The sequence below is a fragment of the Enhydra lutris genome, unplaced genomic scaffold, assembly GCF_002288905.1.
Source record: "Enhydra lutris kenyoni isolate GAN:26980312 unplaced genomic scaffold, ASM228890v2 scaffoldscaffold60, whole genome shotgun sequence".
Lineage (NCBI taxonomy): Eukaryota > Metazoa > Chordata > Mammalia > Carnivora > Mustelidae > Enhydra > Enhydra lutris.
Genome location: NW_019154144.1, coordinates 10352330 through 10369182, shown reverse-complemented (window position 1 = coordinate 10369182; position 16853 = coordinate 10352330). Strand labels below are relative to the sequence as shown.

Here is a 16853-nt window from a genome sequence, read left to right as displayed (position 1 = left end):
TGATTTTGGCTCAGATCATGATCTTGGGGTTCTGACACTGAGCCCCATGTCAGACTCCATGCTGGGTGTGAAGCCTGCTTATGCATCTCTCTCCCCCTCTGCGTCTCCTCCCCATTTGCACTCTCTCCCCTTCTTTAAAAAAAAAAAAAAGAGAACATTCGTTTCTAAAACCAAAAATATCTGAGGATTTCATAAGAAAATACTTAAAGTTATTTTTTGTATTTTCCTGCCTGGCCAATGTTGGCTAGCTAGGACAATATAGGCTTTTCTCAGCAGGGAATGGATTTGCTGGTTCAATAATATTCCTATCTTGTCATTTCCCCTTCATATTTCCTTCATTCATTGCTTGTCTTACCCTGTAAGCATTCAAATTTTGTAACCCCCAGAATTATAGAAACCCAATTTCTAAGAGGTTAAAAGCTTAAGTATTTATTTTAAATATTTATCTATTTATTTACTAAAAATTTAATTAATTTATTTATGTGAGAGAGGGAGGGAGAGCTAGAGCATGAGTGGGGGTGGTGTAGGGTGACAAGCAAACACCCCACTGAGCAAGGAGCCCAATGCAGGGCTTGATCCAGGATCCTGAGATCGTGACCTGAGCTGAAACCAAGAGTCAGACGCTTATGCTCAATAGACTGAGCCACCCAGGCATCCCTTAAATATTTAAATTGTTGTTTTCTTACAGTATGCAGATTAGATGATAAAATAGTTAAGTCTCCTCAATTACTTTAGTCTTTATCTGTCATTTTAGATATTTTTAGCACAAAAATATTTCAAGTTTTCTTCTATCTTTATTATTTCTGTTTATTTTTAAGAGACTGACCTCAATTTTCACCATAAGGGAGAAATTAGAATATGGGTCAGAAGAGATTAAATTTTTATCATAAGCATTATAAATAGCATGTTTACATTTATGGGATAAAAGAGACACAAGCTGATTTCCTGCCATTTAACCTTTTTCTGACTTCATTGGTCAGTTTACCACAGAGGTATAATTTTTATTTATCCTTCAGCAAAAAGAATTATTTTGTTTCTAAGAAAAACATTTTCTGTTAAAGGTCATATTGCCCATCTTTAGAAGATGTTTCCTTCATGTAAAGCTTGCTCTTGCTCATTACAGAAAGACTGATTTTAGATTTTTCTAATTTAGTGGCTAATCAGTGTTTCTCCTCTTTTGGGTTGTATGTGATTTCTTTCAAATATATTATCATTCTCTGCATAGAGAATATTCTGAGGATAACTTTGAAACTCTACAGTAGTCAAACTTTTTACCATAGATGCAAAGAAAACAAGCTCCTTTGCAGAAGATGGTTTTGTCTTCTTGTCTTCTTGTCTCATCAACTTTATTACGGACTTAGTAAAACTTTTCTAAATTTTTTTTTTCACAAGTTACAAGATCAAGATGAATGTCTGGAGCTTTACAATCAAGAACTAAAGATTGTTGGTAATAAGAAGTACGAAACTAGAAACAAAGTGGATAAATAGAACTCTACACAATTTATAAACTTAACTTTGTACATCAGTTTACATCTATTCTGTCAGCAGATAATCCATATATATAGAGAGAGAAACTTTGATTTGTACTAATTACTCATAAAAATAAATGGCAAAATAGTCAAAAAATTTGAAGAAGGAGGGGGATGGATGAAAAGCACCTATAATGAAATCCTAAGGCCCAGATAATCCATGGTCTTTTTGGGTAGCATTCCACCAGACTCTTACTGCTCTCCATTAACACAAAATTTTCTACCTTGAAGTTTTAGATCATTGATGTTCTATAAACTAAAAACTATCTCAGCTACCATGCATATTTTCAGTGTACTAGAATATTCTAGAATAGGTATAATTTAGTAGTGGCTTACCATAATGAAGGTAAAGCCTCTTAGTAAAAGTGGACTCAGAACAAAAGGTCATCTAGTCTATTCAAAATTTCTCTAAGTCCTCAAAAGCATAAACCCTGTAAGTCAAAAAGGAAAATTCTGGAACTAAATTCTACTGCCATTATTTTTCTGATGGAGATTAATGTAAAGGAGTATGTCTATTTTTATTTCAGTTGGAGATTTCTCTTCTTCTTCTCAAGGGCACCAGAGCCAGTATAGAGTGTGAGCACCACCCACCTGGGGACAGGCCCTGAGAACCCCCGTCCGTACCTTCTGACACAGGGTGATAATCTTCTCCAGAGGTAGCGGAGCCATCCTTGGTGTGGACTCTCACAATGGAAACCTTTGAAGTATCTCCTTGGCGAATCACTGGAATTTTTACAACCACTGACTGTCCCAGTTCTTTGGGTTCACTGACGCTAAATTTGGTTTCTCCAAATTTAATCACAGTCTCTAAAATTGTGGGAAACATGGACAAACTAAAATGTAAAGGAAATGCTTTACATAAAAATAAAAGACATGTACTCCAGGTGACCTCTATGTGCCATCAGTCTTACAGGAGTGGGTCCCTGAGAGTGGGAGGGGAGGGAGAAACTGCTGGCCCAGGGCTACCACCACCCTACAGAGGGTATGAACATATGCGATTTAGCATTAGATGTAAGGCATATTTTCCAACATCAGCTTCTAATTTTCATGGTCTATTTGGTTCCCCATTTGTCTTAGTCTTTTTTCCTATTTCTCAATTGCTTTAAAACCCTTGAAAGACTGAGGGGTTTATTTTCTGAGCCACCTAAAATATTATCATAGATGGGTTTCAATTCCCAATTTACAGGTGAGGATGAGAAATAACTTCTTACTATCGGCGTCATCTTGGATCCTTATCAAAGTTTCATTTTGTTCCCCAACTGCAGCCCCAAAGGGGGAGTTGCTTTGTGGGGTGCCAAGAACCAGGCGGAGCTCCTCGACCTCCTCATAGAGTTTGTCATCCATCAGCTCAAGAACACAAGGCTTTTCAGTCTCACCTGGACCAATGATAATGACAGCACGTCAGTTACGTCGCATCATGACATCCCAATCACATCCCAGGCCCCAAAGGATTTGTGCGCTACTAGAACATAAGCACCAGAGGGCGAGGATATTGTCTTCTCCCCTGCTGCACTAAGAGTACAAAGAATGTGTGTGTAATAAGCCCCTAATAAATACTGGCTGAATGAATGACTAAATGTTTGAACATATGCAGTGAAAGCCCCTATCTGTATGGGAAATTTCTCCAGTCTGTTTTTAAGTTCTGTCAGCCATCTTAGAAAATAAGTAATAAAGAGAAAGTACCAATTTTATGTATGAATTTCTAGCATTATGATTAGGAAGCAAATTTACTCACCTTGTACAGGATGATCAGAGTTAACATGATCACAGGACCAGTTTCCAGTACAATTCCTGGATCACAGTGATTGAACACTTTAAGGCTCTGAATTCATATTAAAAGTGTGATCTCTATTTCCTTTCATTTCTCTCACTTGAACACAGTATCCCAGTATTGTGAAATCTACACATTCGCTATACCACCACATACACTCTGAATAAACAATACCGCACATCCCTGGAAATCAATTCATAAATTACGGACACCAAAAAGATGTTGATTCGATCTATTTCACCTCATTATCACACAGTGCACACAAAACCACATCATAACCTTGTTGAGGTCAAGAAGTTATATTTTCCCGATATGTATTTCTCATCAGCAATTTGGCTTCCTCAAATTCCAAATAAAAATGTCAAGCTCCACCTTACCAGGAGGAAACGTGATGATGGAGCTATCCGTGTTTGGACGTTCCTCAAAGTCCGTCATCACCTGCGCAGAGCCCTGCCTTGTGTAGCATCTCACGGAAGACCCGTAGTGAAGGTCTCCACTCCTGTGGACCACTGCAACAATCTGCCCGTCATTTTCGTTGCCAGTATATACTCGTTCTTTGAACTGCATCTTAGGCACTGCAAAGCAAACAAACATATGGATCAAGGTGACCGGAAATTTCCTTAAGGAAAATGGCATTTCAGAAAGCAAGATTTAGTGGAAAGAGTAATGAAATAGAAGTGAGAATTAGGATTCCAGTTTCTACCTAGTCATTTGACAATGTGTTGGCCTTAAGCAAATCACTTAAATAAATTGTTTTGATTTTCTTATCTTTGAAATTTGGCTCTATTTCATGGAGTAGGCAGATGCAGAGAAATGCTAAAAAGTAGATAAAACCAGAGACTTTGAGATGTCTGTATCTATATGTGTTGCTTAATCATGAGCTTCTCAGAATTTTTGAAATTTCTGAATAATTTCTGAATTATTTTCAAATAACACTCAATATTGTGACACAATTAGAAGCGTAGTTTACGCAGACCATGTTAGAAACATTGATAATGAATATAGTATTTTATATCTATAATGTAAATATATATAAAAACATTTTTGATAATGAATATTATGTATATATTTAAGTGATACTGATGAGGGGTGAATTAAATATAGGTCTCATTAATAACAGGTTACACTCTCCTAAGCAATGTCAAGATCATCATGGTTGAAAATTATTCAGAATCCCCTCTGAGGATGTGTCAGAGAGCCCTACCACTTGTCCAACAGCTGCTTGTCTTAGAACTATGTTTTTGGCACCTTATTAGGGAAATTTCAGGAGCGTCTGGGTGTAGGTGATGATAGAAAGTCTTGCATTAAGAAGTGGAAAAAGACCATTACACATGGTTCCACCTATGTATGGTGAGGGAACTCTTGAGACTTAATCAGGATATTGCTGGCAATCTCACTTTTTTAATTTGAAAGGACTCCCTAATTTTATCAAAATGGTCAGAAGGAGAAATGAAGACATGGTCAGACAGGGTATCATTATGGGTTGAATTGCTTCCCCTCCAAGTTCATTGGTTAAAGTCCTAACCCCCACAACCTGAAAATGTGACCTTACTTGAGGCTATGGTCTTTACTGAGGTAATCAAGTAAAAATGAGGTCATTAGACTGAGCCCTAACTTAATAGAACTGCTGTCTTTATACACAGAGGAAATTCAGACACCGTGACACACAGAGAAGATATAATGACAAAAAGGGACAAGATGGATATCTACAAGCCAAAGACAGGCATAGAACAGCTCCTTCCCGCACAGCCCTCAGAGGAAACCAACCTTGCCGACACCTTGGTTTTGGACTTCTAGCCTCCGGCACTGTGAGATGAGGAATTTTTGAGTCTGTAGCACTTTGTTATGGCAGCCTTAGCAAACTTATACATGTATATAAACCCCAGTTCATCATTTCTGTATATAAACTCTAGCCTATAAATTTACTTATCATTGTAAATTAATAAACACTCACAATCTGAGACAGAATCATTTATGGACACTGTGGCTTTGCTGGGCTCGCCGAGGGCAGCATTCATAGGCATACGAAGCACCAGTTCAAATTTCTCAATTCCCTCCAGCACCGGCTGCCCAAGGTCATCCAGGATGATAACACGAACGGTCTGCATGTTGACTCCAGGTGTGAAATCTAAATTCCGACTGATTCCCACATAGTCTGTTCCAGCTATACAGGTAACAAAAGAATTATTCAGTCGGGGATGACTAAACTAAACAAAATTATGAGAAGCAAATTATGTAGATTTAGTATTCTTTTTAAAAAAATACAGAGACCAGTATAACATTACAGTAAATACATTTAATGAAAGGCAAAGGATTAGTATCATATTGGTCTTTGAGATTGTAGAACAAAGGTCAGGTTCTGAAATTTATTTTATGTATGTCTAGTGAGTTATTTTAGCTTTAGTTATATAATCTCTCTATCTTTATTTTGGAATTCTTGAATGGAGCTAATAAAAATCAGGTCTGACGAGCCATGAGAGACTGTGGACTCTGAGAAACAAACTGAAGGTTTTGGAGGGGAGACAGGAAGGGGGATGGGTGAGCCTGGTGGTGGTTATTAAGGAGGGCACATATTGCATGGAGCACTGGGTATGGTGCACAAACAATGAATCTTGGAACACTGAAAACAATAAAATAAAATTAGGATGTTAAAAAAAATCAAGTTTGAAATAATCAGCACACCAATCATATATGTGATTATCATAAATGACCTATGAAATATATACATTTAAATATTGTTAACATCAGTTAAATATCTGTATTTATTTTCCAAAGCTACGAGAGAATATCCTACTTAGATGTGTTTTTGCCTGTTGGCTAAAGAAACACATTTCAGGTATAAACTTTTGTCCCGCATGATCCGCCCACATTCACCCCAGGCAAGGAGAACAATCCTTTATTCTCAAAGACATATTTGATTTTTGGCTTATTTTTTCAGACCATGGTGTGCAAACCTAGTGTTGACATCTCCATTTATGTCTAAAGTAGTTACAAACAAAACTGTCAGTCAATCTTTAGGCACCACATTTATAAAGACTGGGAGTGGGTGACAAGGGTTTAATATTATTGCTTCTTTGTTTTTGTAACTTCTGTTCTTCTAACTCTCATTTTATATATATTCTCTTCTGAATACACATCTATGAGTGTATCTGCCCTTAACTCACTGTTTTAAATCTCTGAATCTCTTTGTGGTTCTTCTTGTATTTATCTTTTCTGCTGCTTCATCTTTATTCTCACCTCTCTCTTTGAATTTTTTCTTAAAAATAACTAATTCGGTGAATCAAATGCTTATTGGACATAAACTACATGCAAAGCGTCATGCTGGTTCCACCACATGGTATGGCCTCTGCTTGTTTCATGTGATAAGTATGTGCCATGTGTGTCATGTATGTATGTGTGCACGTGTGTGCACACAAGAAAGTGTGCAGTGCTGGCAATTCAGAAGGGATAAAAAAAGGAAATTTCTAATCCCATGCTTATCCTAAACTTTATGATCAACTCTTTGGCGATGTAAATTCCAGAATAAAAGGCAAGTGCATCCCGGCTAGCATAGCTTATATAATGAAGTGTGTGGAAAAGCCTTCGGATCTGAACTATTTTGGGGGGCATCTAGTTAAATGAGGAGGGAACCAAATTGGAGATGCACATCTGCACAACACTTACACATCATTAGATTTCTGTGAGGGTGGCCAGCATGACCATTCTTGTGCATACCGATGCCACAATATTCAATGATGTTAGGTTTGCCAAGTGGAGAGAACCAAATTCATGTAAATACAGGCATTAGGATTTAGGGTTATTGACTTACATGTTTGCAATATAGCCTCCGATTTGTGGGTTTTCAATGTATTTTCTCACAGTAACACACAGAGCCTAGACTTACCTACGATATAATAATAATTTCAGAAAAAGCTCCATTCATCCAGACTGCTTTCAGAGGCATGAAGTAGTTTAGCTTTAAAGTATTTTGTGTCAAGTTGAGTTGAACCCAGGGAAACAATCAAAAGATCTGCTGTAGGAAACCGCTCACCGTCAGCAGAGGGAGGATCCGTTTTCCGGGATCTCACGGTGACACTGGAAGACCTGGATAGGTCCGTGCCTGTTCTCCACACCCGCACCTCCACGTAGCCGGCGCTCTCGTCCACAGGGTACTCGACGTCGCCAAAGTAGAAGACAGGTTCTGAGAAGAAGAAACGGTGCCCTGGTGGGTGATTTTTTTTTTTCCACCTCAAGCCTGACTGATGGAATTTCAGAGAAGAGTTAACTTCATTTTACTGACTCTTTTCTATCATATTTTCTTCTTTCAATTAGGTAACATCCCTTTAATCTGTAGATTTATATAGTTTTCAGGTCAAAAGATCTCTGCTGAAAAACAAAAAGTGCCTTGTGGAACATTCTCATCTTGAGGCTTGAGTTTACTTTGTCCCCCATCTGTGGGATTATAAGTGGCTCTAAATGTACTTCCTGTTCAGTTTAGCAAGTAAAATAACACCCCAAAGAAACAAAACATGCAGGCTGAAATGTGGTAAGTTTGCTCCGACTGCTCATTGTATCGTCACCTGGAGACTGTTTGCAAGACAACATCTTCTGGTCCATTACATTTGGCCTTAATCCAGCGTATCTGAGTCTATAATAACCACTGCAGAGTTACCACCTATTGGCACAACTAGACTAAATATATATGATTACCAGACCTGAAGGCTTTAGGGAGACCCGGACACGATTGTAGGTTACCTACAGAGATTTGGGGGTACCTTATACCACCTGAGGATCCACTAGAGAAATAAGCTCCTCCCAAGGGCTTTGTCTTAAACATATATGAAAACAATGTGACTTAGGTCATGAAGGTAGGACACATGCTTTGGAGACTCTGTGTTTTTCTCTGGTATTGGTGATGAATTGATCCAATCATCATCACTCTGTCTGATTCCTCCTGTGACCGACAGTTTGACAGCTTACTGTGTGAGACAGCTACCAAAAGTCACAGCGGTAGCAATTAGATGAGTAACAATGGACACTGAGAGATAATTCATGAACTGACTTATAAAATAACTTACTTTGAAATATTCATAGCCCATAAGAAAGTGTAGAAATAATAGAGGGGGTATATTTTCACCCACTGCGAGTTTATTTTATAACCAAACCTTGACAAAGATAAATTAATTTCAGTGTAGACACAGAATAAGAGCCCTTTAACTTGAGACATTTTAGTTATCTCCGTCTGGTTTCACAAGACTCAAAAGGACTGAGTCTCAAAGAATCATATAGTTTATCAATGTTTGTAAACACAAGACCCTTAAAGAGATGACCACTATGTTTCAGAGGATTTAACTGGATTACTAAACACACAAAAATCAAGCAAAACCCTACAGTCACAGCTTACAATCAAAGGCAATCCATTTGATGCACTGTTTAAATGGAGCATAAATTCTTTATTTTTCTGACCCAAATAAATTACCTCTATTAAAACTAGAAAATTAGGTTTTCTTTGTTCTTCCATATGCCGGGGGGGGGGCATAATAAAAAGCATGCAATTTCCCTGAACTCTTGAACAATATAAAACCAACCCTGGGCATTTTGTTTGCATATTTCAGTTCACAGGGTGATAAATCTGCCCAGGGCATACTTCACCTCCTTCTCATCCTTTCAACTTGGACGGTGTTAGGGCAAGTGAGTGTGTGGGTGTACAGATGAAGGTGTTAGTTTATTAACCTTAGTCAAGGCAGACCTCAAATACAAGCCAATAAATTCCTTACATTTCTCACACCTAAGCAGGGGGCAAAGGTGAAGACAGAGCTCTGAAAATGCTTATTTTGACCAGATGGCCAAACCAGGCACATCCGTGTTTTTTCAAAGCCTTTTAACATTATTATGGAGGCTTGATCATTGGCATCCAATATGATCTCTGTCTCTTCACATTTCTGGCAAACCATATCATCATACAAGTTAGGTTTCTGAGTTATGGGAGAGAGCCATGAAGGGTGGTGGGGCGGGGGGGACCTACACAACAGGGCCTCCTATCTTCTGATTTCCCTCCTCCTCAGATATATTGAAGTGGGACAAATTAAATCATGTAAAGGACTAAGGCTGTTAAACACTGAATGGGCTACATATCAGAGACAAACTGAAGCAAAACATATGTGTGTTTAGACTCATTCTGTCAACAATGTGTCAAGTAAGGGCGCCTGGGTGGCTCAGTGGGTTAAGCCTCTGCTTTCAGCTCAGGTCATGATCTCAGGGTCCTGGGATCGAGCCCCACATCAGGCTCTCTGCTTGGCATGGAGCCTGCTTCGCCCTCTCCCTCTGCCTGCCTCTCTGCCTACTTGTGATCTCTCTGTCAAATAAATACATAAAAATCTTTAAAAAAACAACAACAACAATGTGTCAAGTATTTTTATGTTATAGTTTAATGGGTAGTTCATATAAGGAAAAATTTTAGTAAGTCCTATGTAGTACTCTGAAAATTATGTCAATCAGCATAAAGAGTAATGATAATAGTTACCATCTTAGAACATGAACTATATGTCTGACATATGAGCTTTATAGGTGTGTGTGGTTGTGTGTGTGTGTGTGTGTGTGGTGTGGTGTATGTGGCAGAGGGGGGAGAGAGAGAAGAAGACAGAGAGGTGAGAGGGTCTGGCATATGTAACAAAGTAATAAAAATATGATTTATGTGACTTGATACAAATAGTATTATCGTAATTGTCTATTGTTTAGTATGTTGTTACCTCCAGCAGAAAGAAAAGATGGGAAATGGAAAAAAAGTTTTAATTCTAAACCTCTCAATTTTACTATAGCAACCAAGAGAACGCATTAGAAAAGATACTTATTTCCTTAAAATTAATTTGTTGAAAATTGGTAGATTTATGTGATTCCTCCTATGCTTCACTGATGACAACTACAAAATCGATTTATTAATCAATTGTAATCATTGCAGTGAATATACAGAGTGATTAATATGATAAGCTTAAAACACACTTCAACAGTTTTTACAAGAAACAATTCTTGTTAACAGCCTAGTTCCTTAGGATATGAATAAAAATAAGTGGCTAGACATTAGTACCTCTATTTTTTCAGTGTAGTTGAATGAGAACTGAAAAGAGTAATCATTATTATTATTTGAGTTTTTCAATACCTTGTCAAAAATCTCTACAACTTAAATATTATTTATAATTGTTACCATTTAGACAGAATCTCATGTAGTATAAATGAGTTAAAAATCCTTCAAGCAGTGAATTGAGTTATAATCACTCAAGATAAATGGCAAGATGTTCCTGGAACATTTTAATGGGTAGCTAATAAGCATGTAAAAGGAAGCGAAGGATAAACCAAGACTGCCAACAGCTGAAGAATACCTACGCAGAATCCAGAAGAACTGCTTGTTCTGGGAAATTACTATAATTCTGAGCAAGATTTTAACTCCCCTTTCTTTGGGAACATGTTTGTTTTTGTCTAGGAGCTTGGTTTCTCTTAACAGTTCACTGCAGACCTTTGCCTTAGTTTTTTAGAGACCTACATTACAACTTCAAGTACTTTAGGAAAAGCCTATTTCTTCTGTAATCAGATCTCAAATAGGCACTGTTCTGTCCACGTTCGTAGTCTTAATGGAGAACACAGTCGGTGGCTGGTATTATGACCTGGAATGAGAGAAGATTCTACCAAAGTCGTGTATTCTGCAGTCTGCACTGCAGAATAATAAAACCGTTATTCCTCATCACTCCAGGATGCATTAATGACACTCCAGAATGCATGCTTATTCCCTCTGCAGAGGCAAGATAAGTTATGCCCAAATAGTGTGTGTGTGAGCAGTGCAAGGGAGGTTTTAATTTAGCCTAGTGAAATTTATAAGGGAAGACAAACTATTCTCTGTATGCTTTGTGGTGTTACTCTTGTAAAGGGCACAGATGAAGATATTGACTACAGAAGAGTCTGTGTTAGCTCATTAAACAATAACACGCTTATAAAGAATTTACACACTTAAAAAATTAACATGTGGGGCACCTGGGTGGCTCAGTGGGTTAAGCCTCTGCCTTCGGCTCAGGTCATGATCTCAGGGTCCTGGGATCGAGCCCCGCATGGGGCTCTCTTCTCAGCAGGGAGCCTGCTTCCCCCCTCTCTCTCTGCCTGCCTCTCTGCCTACTTGTGATCTCTCTCTCTCTCTCTGTCAAATAAATAAATAAAATATTTAAAAAAAAATTAACATGCTTTTCCAGGTGTGGGATACTTTCACCACAAAGAGCAGGGATAGGATCTTGTCTGTTTCCTACAAATATGGTTGATGAGAGGCTTGGCAAGCCATATAAGACACACTTACACACCCGCAACAAAGACAAAGGGAAAATAACTTAAGTTTTTCCCCACAGGGAAAAAGTAAACTTTTTTTTTTTTTCCGCTAAGTCTATGGTGTCTAGATTGATGTTTACAATTACATTGTGTCTCATGAGATGAAAGAAATAGGTGCCAGTAGTAATTGCTATCTGGAGCCAAATCTTATTTACTCACGTGTACGCGGACCATCAGTCAAGGAAGCTTTGTAGTTCTAATGAACATGTTTGCTTAGAATGGAATAAAATGCAAGCTTTCCTGCTGTCTTTTGGTTTAGTGCTGAAAATAATACAGAGAAACTTTCCTAAATTATTTAGAATTCAGGTCTCTGTTCTGAGCTCTGGACCTTAATAGGTAGCTGCCTCCTCGGTCCTGGGCACCTCACAGCAAACTTCTTCCAAAGAGTCAGGAGAGTCACCTCCACTGCCTGCTCCTGGTTTCTCTTGGGCTCAAGGGCCACCTTCCAAGATCTGGCCAGCACACTTGCATTTTAATCTCCCCCACACCCACTTAAACAGGCTCTTACCCAAAAAGGTCATCCCTCAAAGCAAATTTCATCATAGTAATCCAGCTACAGAAAACCTGTCAATGTTCCTCACTGTTCTTAGATTGTTCACAAAGTCCTTAACATGGTTGACAAGACAAGACACTCAGTTTACCATTAGATCTCATTTTAGTTCTCCTTCTGCTCAATAGTCTAGTGTCTTGAATGCCTTAGAAGGGTTGTTTCCAGACTTTGCTGTAGCATCCCCATAGTTTTGCACACTCCTTTCCGCCTCCTGACGCGGGTAACCCCTGCTCCTTCCAGGCTTTTGCTTAGAAGTTACTTGTGCTGAGAAGCACCCTGTCTTCCCCATCAAAACCCCCATTCTCTCCACAGGTGGAGTCTCCGTGTTTTCTGAGGGGAGGAATTAAGCCTCCTTCATTCACTGGTGTTTCTCCAACACTTAATGTAATGGATGCTTAGCAGTAGGTGCCCAATCAACATTTGCAGAGTGAAGGAATATCAATAAAATAGGATTTTTTTTTCAGAACAAATGAATAAATACATCTTAGTGGTGGGTGAGTTAGAAGACTACATTCTTGGGGCACCTAGGTGGCTCAGTCAGTTAAGTGTCTGACTTTTGATTTCAGCTCAGGTCATGATCTCAGGGTCCTGGGATAGAGCCCCATGTTGGGCTCCCTGCTCAGCAGAAAGGATGCTTTTCCCTCCCCCTCGGCCGCTCTCATTGCTTGTGCTCGCTCTCTCTCAAATAAATAAATGAAATCTTAAAAAGAAAAAAAAAAAGAAGAATTATCTAAGATTTAAAAACTGAACTGATGCTAGGCCTCACCTCCAGTTTATGGAATTAAAATTCCCAGTGGGCACCCCAGGCAGCAGTGTTTTTCTTTTTTTTTTTTAAATGAAAAACAATTTTTTAATAGTAGTTTTCAGTTCACAGCAAAATTGAGCAGAAGGAAAAGAAATTTCCCATATACCCCTGACCCCTTCTCACACTGCACCAGTATTTTTAAAAACCTTTACAGGTTTCAGCAATCTGTATGTTGTTTTAGCTCATTTCCATGTCTTTAGCAAATAATGACTACTTGTTGGATATCACACTAATTGTTCTGATTTAATATCTTCATCCTCATGATTACCTTATGAGGTATGTACTATATTAATCTTGTTTTCACAGAGAAGGAAACTAAGGATGAAGGAGGTTAAGAGATTTGTCCAAAGTCATACATGAGGGAAAAATGGTAGACACCCATTTTGGTGGACAAAGTCTGAGCCCTTAACTGCACTAATTAATGTTAACTAAGGCAAGAGAGGAGTCATAATACAAAAGGTTTTCAAGCACTGGGTGATGTATGGAAGTGTTGAATCACTATACTGTACACCTGAAACTCATGTAACATTGACATCTGCTTAAAGGCAGCTTTGTGATTTTATATCTTACATTCTCTAATCTAGCAGCAATGATAGATTAAAAAAAAAGGTTTCGTCTGTACTGTCATTTGCAAATATCTTCTCCCATTCCATGGGTTGCCTCTTTGTTTTGTTGACTGTTTTCCTTTGCTGTGCAGAAGCTTTTGATCTTGATGAAGTCCCAAAAGTTCATTTTCGCTTTTGTTTCCTTTGCCTTTGGAGACATAATCTTGAAAGAAGTTGATGTGGCTGATATCGAAGAGATTAGTCTATGTTCTCCTCTAGGATTCTGATGGATTCCTGCCTCACGTTGAGGTCTTTTATCCATTTCGAGTTTATCTTTGTGTACGGTGTAAGAGAATGGTTGAGTTTCATTCTTCTACATATAGCTGTCCAATTTTCCCAGTACCATTTATTGAAGAGACTGTCTTTTTTCCACTGTATATTTTTTCCTGCTTTGTCGAAGTTTATTTGACCATAGAGTTGAAGGTCCATATCTGGGCTCTCTCCTCTGTTCCACTGGTCTATGTGTCTGTTTTTATGCCAGTACCATGCTGTCTTGGTGATCACAGCTTTGTAGTAAAGCTTGAAAGCAGGTAACGTGATGCCACCAGTTTTATTTTTGTTTTTCAACATTTCCTTAGCAATTTGGGTCTCTTCTGATTCTATACAAATTTTAGGATTATTTGCTCCAGCTCTTTGAAGAATACCGGTGGAAGAACTTCTCAAACTCAATACACCCAAAACAGATAATCATATCAAAAAATGGGCAGAAGATATGAACAGACACTTCTCCAATGAAGACATACAAATGGCTATCGACACATGAAAAAATGTTCATCATCACTAGCCATCAGGGAGATTCAAATTAAAACCACATTGAGATACCACCTTACACCAGTTAGAATGGCCAAAATTAGCAAGACAGGAAACAACGTGTGTTGGAGAGGATGTGGAGAAAGGGGACCCTCTTACACTGTTGGTGGGAATGCAAGTTGGTGCAGCCACTTTGGAGAACAGTGTGGAGATTCCTCAAGAAATTAAAAACAGAGCTTCCCTATGACCCTGCAATTGCACTACTGAGTATTTACCCCAAAGATACAGATGTAGTGAAAAGAAGGGCCATCTGTACCCCAATGTTTATAGCAGCAATGGCCACGGTCACCAAACTGTGGAAAGAACCAAGATGCCCTTCAACGGACGAATGGATAAGGAAGATGTGGTCCATATACACTATGGAGTATTATGCCTCCATCAGAAAGGATGAATACCCAACTTTTGTAGCAACATGGATGGGACTGGAAGAGATTATGCTGAGTGAAATAAGTCAAGCAGAGAGAGTCAATTATCATATGGTTTCACTTATTTGTGGAGCATAACAAATAACATGGAGGACATGAGGAGATGGAGAGGAGAAGGGAGTTGAGGGAAATTGGAAGGGGAGGTGAACCATGAGAGACTATGGACTCTGGAAAACAACCTGAGGGTTTTGAAGGGGCGGGGGGTGGGAGGTTGGGGGAGCCAGGTGGTGGGTATTGGAGAGGGCATGGATTGCATGGAGCACTGGGTGTGGTGCAAAAAGAATGAATACTGTTACACTGAAAAGAAATAAAAAAAAAGGTTTTCACAAGGTTTATTATATAGAAATACCAACATAAGTGTACAGAGATACATATGCATGTATGTTTATTATATTTCATTTTTATCAGGGCACAACTGGAAACAATCTTCAAATCTATCAGAAGCAGATTGATTAAATAAATTACAGTTCATTCATAACGTGTGCTTAAAGGTGATTGTGATTTTATATTTTACACTCTCTAATCTAGCAACAGTGACAGATTAAAAATTAAAGGTAATACGCCATTTCTTTTTGGTACCTTCGATAATTTCCCCCTTTATTGTTAATCTACTTGGTAAGGAAGGAAGAGCTATGCTTAAAACAAGATAAACACCTCTGGGAACTAAAAAGGTACGAGCATCACAGTGGTGAGTGGAGCCAAAGCGAATGGTTGTGTTCATCTCTGAAGTCTGAAGACAGTCTGTAACTCAACATTTAAGTTGAGTTAAGAAACCAAAAGAAAACATAATTCAAAAGTGAGGGCAAAATATAGGTACTTCCAGGCAACAAAGATGAACAGGTTTTTACTTATCTTCAGATGCACACTGAGAAACTGCTGAAAGCAGAGAAAAAATAAATAAATTCAAAGAGAAGAACTGTACATATAAGAACCAATAAAATATGCTTGTAAATCCAACTAACAATTAACTATAGGTGTAAGTAATTATCATAGTCGATATTTTTCAGTGGCATTATTGACTAAAGTCCAAATATGATTTAAAGCAAAATCATTAATAAAGAGGAACTCTATATATAAACAGACAGTTCACCAAGCTTATATCATAACCCTGAATTTGTACTGAAATATATAAAGCAAAAATTGACAAGATTACAGAAATATATTGATTAATCTACAATTATAGTAGGCTTTTTTAATTGAAAAACTCTCAAAAAACAATGGATGAGTCAGAACAATTTGTAGAAATACAAAAAAAAAAAATTGCAACATAATCTTTGCCTAATCTATGTATGAATCTGTGCTCCCCCAAACAGAAGATTAGTATCCAAAATAAATTAAAACTCCCCTGAATCTATTTAAAAATGTCTTTCTTTCTTTCTGTTTTTTGTTTTGTTCTGTTTTGTTTTATTTTGGAGTAAGAGAGAGAGTGCATGCAAGTGAGGAGGGGCAGTGGGAGAGGGAAAGAAAGAATCTTAAGCAGGCTCCATGCCCTGCACGAAGCCTGACACGGGCTTGATCTCATGACCTGAATTGAAATGAAGAGTCGGACAGTTAACTGACTGAGTCACCCAGACATCCCTACAGCAAAAATTCTCACAGCAAATGGAAATATTGGAGTTATATAAACGCTCAAGTCTCAGAAGAGGAAACTTCCATTGTTATGTAACCTTAAAATGAGACATTATTTAAAGCTCATAAGATTGGCAAAACCTAAATAGTTCAACAGGATGAGAAAGCAGACATTATCAGATGCTGCTGGTGGGAGCGCAAATAGATCATCCAGCATGACCCATCAATCCTACCTTTTGGTAAATATCCTACAGAGGTTCTGCACATGTCTACTTAGAAACATTTACAGGTATGTTTAATGCAACATTATCTATACTTACAAAACAAGGGAAAACCCAAATGTTCACAAGTAAGGGAATGGATAATAAAAACTCATTTAAATGTAATGACTAAGTTGTATACCTGAAACTAAAGTAATATTGTGTGTCAACCATACTAAAAACCAA

At 38.1% G+C, this 16853-nt stretch overlaps 1 protein-coding gene across 1 annotated transcript in view; it reads right to left on the bottom strand.

Annotated features, from left to right (window-relative positions):
- The window catches only part of LOC111158555 (FRAS1 related extracellular matrix protein 2), a 149260-nt gene that overhangs the window by 25391 nt on the left and 107016 nt on the right, over positions 1–16853 (bottom strand). Inside the window, exons 7-11 of the mRNA XM_022520655.1 lie at positions 7331–7480; positions 5255–5464; positions 3678–3875; positions 2741–2905; positions 2154–2336 (exon numbers count right to left, since the gene is read on the bottom strand). Coding sequence (XP_022376363.1) covers positions 2154–2336; positions 2741–2905; positions 3678–3875; positions 5255–5464; positions 7331–7480 — 906 coding nt within the window. The remainder of the gene's footprint in view (positions 1–2153; positions 2337–2740; positions 2906–3677; positions 3876–5254; positions 5465–7330; positions 7481–16853) is intronic.